We start from the raw sequence: 6766 nt of genomic DNA on the forward strand, positions 1-6766 counted from the left end.
TCTGCACACCACCCTCTCCCCTCTCCCCTCTCCTCCACCCTCCTCGGCCTGACGCTCCAGGATGGCTACTGGGAGGAACCCGCGCAAGACTCCGCTTTCTGAGGTGGGGCCCTGCTTGTCTCGGCGCCTTCCTCCCCCAGGCGCCAGCCCCCAGCGTCAGAGGCTGCGTTAGCGGGGCGCGGCCCACGAGTTGTACCAGGGGGAAGGGGCTGCGTCCCGAGGCCCCTGGGCCCGAGTCTGCACGCCCAGTACCTCCGCGCCCCAGGCGGCATGGGTCAGAACTCCGTGGCCCGGAAGGTTCTAAAGAACATCACGGAAACGCATGGTCGGGAGAGGAGGGAGAACGACGTTTCAGAAAACTCATTTTTCCCATTAATTTAAACAAATTTTCTTTACTCTGAAGGAAAGAGAAAAGTGGAGAATAAAAATGAGAGTACGGGCACGTTGGAATGAGGAAAAGACAGGGCACAGAGAATCACAGAGAAACCCAAGGCGACTTGCCCGAGGACTGCAGCGTTAATTCCGATGTTGCCATCCAAAAGGGAAACAAAATCCAAAACCTGTTACCTCCTCTGCAGATCGAACTGCTCCTCGGGGCCGTGACGTCAGTAGGGGAGAGGAAGGTGAAAGTTAAAACTACTCCTGGGGGTCCGTAGCAACCTTGTCTCAGGCCCGGAAGGACCGACAGACGGATGCGCGTCCTGCGTGCAAGTGCATCTGGGGAGACAGAGAGGCCACGTTTTACTTTCGTTTAAAAAAAATTAAACTTTTTGTTAATTCGAAATAACACTGATAAAAAGAATCCCACCACCACGTAAAAGAAAACGAGGTGCTGCAGAAGTGAGGAGAGGAAAGAGCAAGAGGGGGCAAAGGGATAGAATTAGGGGGCGGGGAGAGGAAAGATGCGGAGCGCAAGGGACCCGGAGGGCTTCGACAGGAAGCGAAATCTCAATTCTCTCCTGGCTCCTCTTCACAAACAAAAATCCTCTTAAATCACACTTACCCTTCTTGATGCCTATCATATCAGGAATTTTAAAATGAACGACCTGTGTTTTAAAGGCGGCAGCAGGAAAAAACAAAACTACCCGAAACGCATCGGACTTGGGAGCACACCGTAACAGAGCCGGAAAGAGGACGGAAAAATCCTCTTGGCATTTATGCCATATGCCCTCTTCCTTCTCCCCGTTCCACCCCCACCCTGACCGCGGTAATTGAATTGTCACCTGCCCCTATCCCGCCCCCAGCCACCAGGGCCACTTGGGAAACTCGGCCTTGCCAAGCGCCCCCGGCCAGTGAGAGCTGCGCAGCCAAGCCCGCGTCCCAGAAGCCGAGGGGTTACACACGGCTACGTAGAGGCGCACCGGACACGGTAATTAGGCGCAATTCACACGCTCTCGGGCGCACGGAAACTACTTGTCACGATATTTTCAACGCTCCTCCTAGCCTACTTTTCTCCACTCCTTCCCTGGCGCGCCCCTCCCCTCCCGGAGGCACTCAGTGGAGCTTTTGGAGTTTCGAATCTTTCGGACACTGTAGAATGCGGGGCTCCCCGGGCGCGGGCCCGGCCAATCAGAGCGCTGTCTGCCTCCCCTGGCCAATGGCAGGCGCCACATTGTTGTCCAATTCTGTCTAATGGAGCCCTAAGGAGCAACAATAGAGCGGGCGAGCGGCTCATTGAGAGTCTGGCAGCGCCGGGCAACTGGGGCGCGGCTGTGCGCAGCGTCCCACGCGCTCCGCGAGGGGACGCCGCGCGGCGAGGGCCGGGTCGCGGACTCTAGCCAGCCGGTCCCTAACCGGTCCCCTGGCTCGGATTTCCGACGGAAGGGTTGCACTGCGCAGCGTTCTGAGGGGGTCCGGAAGTTCTGACATGGTGACTGAAGGAGGGTGACGTGGTCAGATAAGGGACCAGGGGGCAGGGGGAAGAGGCCAAGAGCGCCAGCAACGCAAGCGGAGCTGGGAGGTGCGCGAAGCGCGGCGGAGGAGGAGGATCCCGAGCCCACGACAGGTAGTCGAGGGACGCAGGGAGGGCAGGGGAGGCGGCCTGGCCTGCGGGCCCTGTGGACGAGGCCCGCGCCACGTCGGCCTTAGGGACCTTGCGGCCCCCGGGTCCTGAGGGAAGAGGCAGCTCAAATAGGGAAGGGATCTGGGATACCGGGGCGGAGACATCAGGACTCGGTCCCGGGCTCTGGCGGGGACACGGAGACCCAGAGGAAACCGGGGCAGAAGCTCGGGGCTGGGCCTGCTTGGGCCTTCTGGGGCCGCAGCGCAGGTGAGACTCCATAGGCAGTTCCAGAGGCGACTCCCCGGCCTCGGTGCTGTCTCCTGGGCCATCCAAGTCCCAGGAACCCAATTCCGAGACCAGAACTCGAGAATCTGCACCCAAGTAGGGTCCCGCGGGGATCCCACGAGGAGAGGGCGTGTCTGACGATTCTGTCCCTAAACCCGGAGGGGAAGAGACAGCAATGTGACACGGTCAGGGAAAGGATCTCCCTCCTGTAATACCTAACTTTTCGCAAGATACTTTTTCCTTCCCGACTACTCTTCCAGAGCACAACGCTAAAAATCGTGCCACAGGTTTTACTCCAACCCCCACTCACAACCTTTGCCTGCTGGTTTTTTGTTTTTTTGTTTTGTTTTGTTTTGTTTTTCTCATGCACACCTTTCTCCCCTACATGTACCCTGGGACCCAGACATCCGTATCAGCTGTTTTTTGTGTTTTCCTCACCCCTCAAGCTAAACTTCTGGATGTGTTTGTCTACCCCAACAAAGTTTCTTCAGCTCAATTTTCTTTTTAACTCTCCCCAGGCCTACTAAACTCGTCACACTCATTTTTCTCTCCCACTCTCTGGAGGCCCCGCACCATGAAACTTGTACCCCCCACATTTCCACGGGTCCTTGGGGCCCCACGCCTAACTTTGCTCCTGAGATGTTTGTTTTGTTATCTAGCCTTCACTCTGTTTCCCAGAGCTGTTCTTTCTGTTTCTGATTTTTCTAACTCTCCTGCTCCCACCAGCATAAAAACTTCAGACCCAGCCAGCTGAACTCGATGCCTTGTGTGCATTGATAGCTCCCTCCTTTTCGCCTTTCCCCAAAACTGAGCATTTCGCCTCGAATTTGTTTTGTTTTGCTCTTGGTATCTAGTCTGACTGCTGGGTCAAAATTTTCTCTCTAATCCAAGTCCCAACAAACAAACATTTCTCTCTACCCGTCTCACCCCAATTAAGCTAAGCTTTGGGGAGATAATATTTTCCTTTTCAAACCCTCGTTATATCCACCTGAACTAGTGACTTTTCCAAACTTTATATGTCTTTTTATTTTTTTTTCCAGCGGAACCACTGATTCAAACGAAATCTTAGACCCACCCAGTGCATAAATCAGATATAAGAAGAGGAGCTCTGGTGGGAATAGGGTGGGGGAGCTCGGCTTTACAAGGGGGATCCGAAGGTACCTCCTTCCAGCAATTTGGCAACCACTAGCCAAACTTCCGCGACCGAAATTTTCCCTCCCTAAGCCTGATCTCCTCAAGGGTACGCTGTAGCTCAGCACACGTGCGCTGCTCACGGCAAGTCTCGTCCTTCTTCCCACGGTCTTCTACGCCAGGTCCTGCCATGGAGCTGCGCTCCGAGCTGCCTAGCGTGCCCGGCGCAGCGACGGCGGCGGCAACAGCGACAGGGCCGCCCGTGGCGTCGGTGGCGTCGGTGGCAGCGGCGGCGGCAGCGGCCGCGTCGCTACCGGTGAGCGTGGCGGGCGGCTTGCTAAGAGCGCCGCCGCTGTTGTTGCGGGCGGCGGAGAAGTACCCGCGGACCCCCAAGTGCGCGCGCTGCCGCAACCACGGCGTGGTGTCGGCGCTCAAGGGCCACAAACGCTACTGCCGCTGGAAGGACTGCCTGTGCGCCAAGTGCACGCTCATCGCCGAGCGCCAGCGCGTCATGGCGGCGCAAGTGGCGCTGCGCAGGCAACAGGCGCAGGAGGAGAACGAGGCGCGCGAGCTACAGCTGCTCTACGGCACCGCCGAGGGCCTGGCGCTCGCCGCAGCCAACGGCATTATTCCGCCGCGACCTGCCTACGAGGTCTTCGGCTCAGTGTGCGCCGCCGACGGCGGGGGGCCGGGAGCGGGAGCGCCCGCGGGGACCGGAGGCGGCGCAGCGGGCGCGGGGAGCTCAGGTGAGCGCGCGGCCTGGCTGGGACGAAAGGGAGCAGGGACCGGGCCTGGGGGCGCGCGGCCCAGGGACTGGTCTTAGTACTGAAAGAGTGTAATCCCCTTTTCCAAACGCCCGACTGCTAAGCGTTCACTGCGCACCCAGGCCCTGATTTGGGGCACAAACACAGAAATTCTTTCTCCCCTTTCTGAAGAATTTGCCCTCTACTCCCTTCTTTCACCGCGGGCCCAGATGTAGACGCTGTAATCTTATCTCCTCTACCCAAACGCGGCCAGGTCCCACCTTCCCTGCTCACTTGGCTCGGTCTCCCCAGCATGGAACCTTTAAGCTTGGTTCTGCTCTTCTCCACTTGCCGTGGTTCCTTCTGCTCCATCCCAACTCTCTTCAGAAACCCGGCCCTCTCCCAGTCCTCCTCCCCCGCCCCGCCCCGCTTTCTCTAGGTATCAGAGACACCTCTTCCCTTTTCCCCGTGTGATTCCTTTTCTCAAGTTCCCAGTGCTCCCCGGACAACCGCATGCTGCGCCTGCTCCTTCTTTCTAGCTTCTTTCCCCACTCATCCCCGTTTTCTCAAGAGTAGGTGCTCTCTCGCTTCCCTTGATCCCCACTCTTCTAACCCTCTTACTCCTTGTCTGGCCCCACCCTCTTCTTCAAGAATTTCTCGCCTTTTTCTAGGGAGGGAAGAAATTAAGTCTGGGGCCATTGGGGGCCCTCTCAGCCCTCATCTTGGGAATGAAGAACTCCTTATGTTTTAGTTTCGGAAAGGGTGGATTAGAAATAGGGGCTCTATTTTTGCCTGCAGAAAGGCTTGGGATCTCTTAGATACCCAAGGTGCCTTCCCTAACAAGCTATGTTGCCCAGGGCCAGAGGGTGCCCAGGGCGCGGTTTGCTCTTGGAGTGATGGATGTGGAATGGGTCCTCTATACAGTAGGTGGTGTAGGTGGAAGTTGTATTGTCTCCTGCTTGAACTCTGGGTCAGGGCACGGCTAGGAAGGGGAATAAGAGCAGAAGTGTTGGGGCACAGATGTGGAAGGGGGGAACTGGACATTGAATTTACAGGGTTCTGGGTACAGAAAGAGTGCGCCCTGGGGGGTAGGGGATGTGAGACGGAACTTTAGGGGTTCAGAGAGTAAGGAATGCTGGAGAAAAAAGGAGGGGGCGCTGGAGCCCAGTGAATGAGGGTCGTTGGGTTCAGAGAGAGGAAACTGGGGTCCAAAGGGCTGGTGCCGTCACCCCTCCGCCCCTAATCACTCCTCATATCCCCTTTTCTCCCTTCCTAGAGGCCAAGTTACAGAAGTTTGACCTGTTTCCCAAGACGCTGCTTCAGACCGGCCGCCCCGGCAGCCCGCAGCCGCCACCGGGGAAGCCCTTATCACCCGACGGCGCGGACTCGGGTCCTGGGACATCTTCTCCGGAGGTGCGGCCGGGCTCGGGCTCGGAGAACGGCGACGGCGAGTCCTTCTCGGGGTCGCCCCTGGCCCGGGCCTCCAAGGAGGCAGGTGGGAGCTGCCCGGGCAGTGCAGGCCCGGGAGGCGGTGGTGAGGAGGACAGCCCGGGCTCCGCCAGCCCTTTGGGCTCCGAATCCGGTTCCGAGGCCGACAAAGAAGAGGCAGAGGCCGCTCCCGCTCCAGGGCTGGGCGGGGTTCCGGGTCCACGGCAGCGGACGCCGCTTGACATCCTGACGCGCGTCTTCCCGGGCCACCGGCGAGGCGTCCTGGAGCTGGTGTTGCAGGGTTGCGGCGGCGACGTGGTGCAGGCCATCGAGCAGGTGCTGAACCACCACCGCGGGGGCTTGGCGGCCGGCCTCGGTCCCGCGGTGCCCCCTGATAAGGCCGCAGTGGGTGCCGTAGCAGCAGCGGACGACGCGTGGCCGGGCCGCGTCGACGCCGCCGCTGCCGGGGGGCCTGGGCTGCCCGCGCCGCTGCAGGCCGGCCCCGCCGCTCCTCCGCACCACAGACCTTTGTTGGCCGGCGCCATGGCGCCCGGGGCGCTGGGCTCGCTGAGCAGCCGCTCGGCATTCTCACCACTGCAGCCCAACGCCAGTCACTTCGGCGCCGACGCCGGCGCCTACCCGCTGGGCGCGCCGCTCGGCCTCAGCCCCCTGCGCCTGGCCTATTCGGCCGCAGCGGCGCACAGCCGTGGCCTGGCCTTCATGGCTCCCTACTCGACCGCGGGCCTGGTACCCACACTCGGCTTCCGCCCGCCCATGGACTACGCCTTCAGCGACCTCATGCGCGACCGCTCGGCCGCCGCCGCTGCGGTGCACAAGGAGCCCACCTACGGCGGCGGCCTGTACGGGCCTATGGTCAATGGTGCCCCTGAAAAGCAGTAGGGCCAGGGGCCCGGCAGCCGGGCCGCCCCCAAACGGGGACCCCAGCCTTGATCCAGCGGGCCGCCGGTCCCTCTTCACCCGGTGCGCTATCTGCGCCCCGGCTGGGGTCCTCTCGCTCAAAGGTGATTTTCGGTTTTGTTTTGGAAGGTGGGTGAGAGCTAAGCAAAGGGGGAGCAATACAGATGCAGATGTTCTCAGAGGGGGTACGTGGTCCTGATCTTCATCCTCCAACCACCTCCTCAAGGCTCCTCCAGCCCTTCAAAAGGCCGGGAATTGT

General features: G+C 59.9%; 1 protein-coding gene across 1 annotated transcript; it reads left to right on the plus strand.

Annotated features, from left to right (window-relative positions):
- The first annotated feature begins 3608 nt into the window (after positions 1 to 3608).
- On the plus strand, positions 3609 to 6489 carry DMRTA2 (DMRT like family A2). Its single transcript, XM_040626691.1, has 2 exons — positions 3609 to 4164; positions 5438 to 6489. Exons 1-2 carry the CDS (start codon positions 3609 to 3611, stop codon positions 6487 to 6489), a joined length of 1608 nt encoding a protein of 535 aa, XP_040482625.1.
- The last annotated feature ends 277 nt before the right edge of the window (positions 6490 to 6766 follow it).

Source organism: Ursus maritimus, unplaced genomic scaffold (genome assembly GCF_017311325.1).
Source record: "Ursus maritimus isolate PB19 unplaced genomic scaffold, ASM1731132v1 scaffold_12, whole genome shotgun sequence".
Taxonomy (NCBI): Eukaryota; Metazoa; Chordata; class Mammalia; order Carnivora; family Ursidae; genus Ursus; species Ursus maritimus.

What these genes read in the sequence shown, in the direction of transcription:
- DMRTA2 (XM_040626691.1), top strand. Translation starts at nt 3,609, where the DNA reads ATGGAGCTGCGCTCCGAGCTGCCTAGCGTGCCCGGCGCAGCGACGGCG. An exon ending in AGCGGGCGCGGGGAGCTCAG is followed by an intron (nt 4,165 to 5,437) that starts GTGAGCGCGCGG and finishes CTCCCTTCCTAG; the next exon opens with AGGCCAAGTTACAGAAGTTT.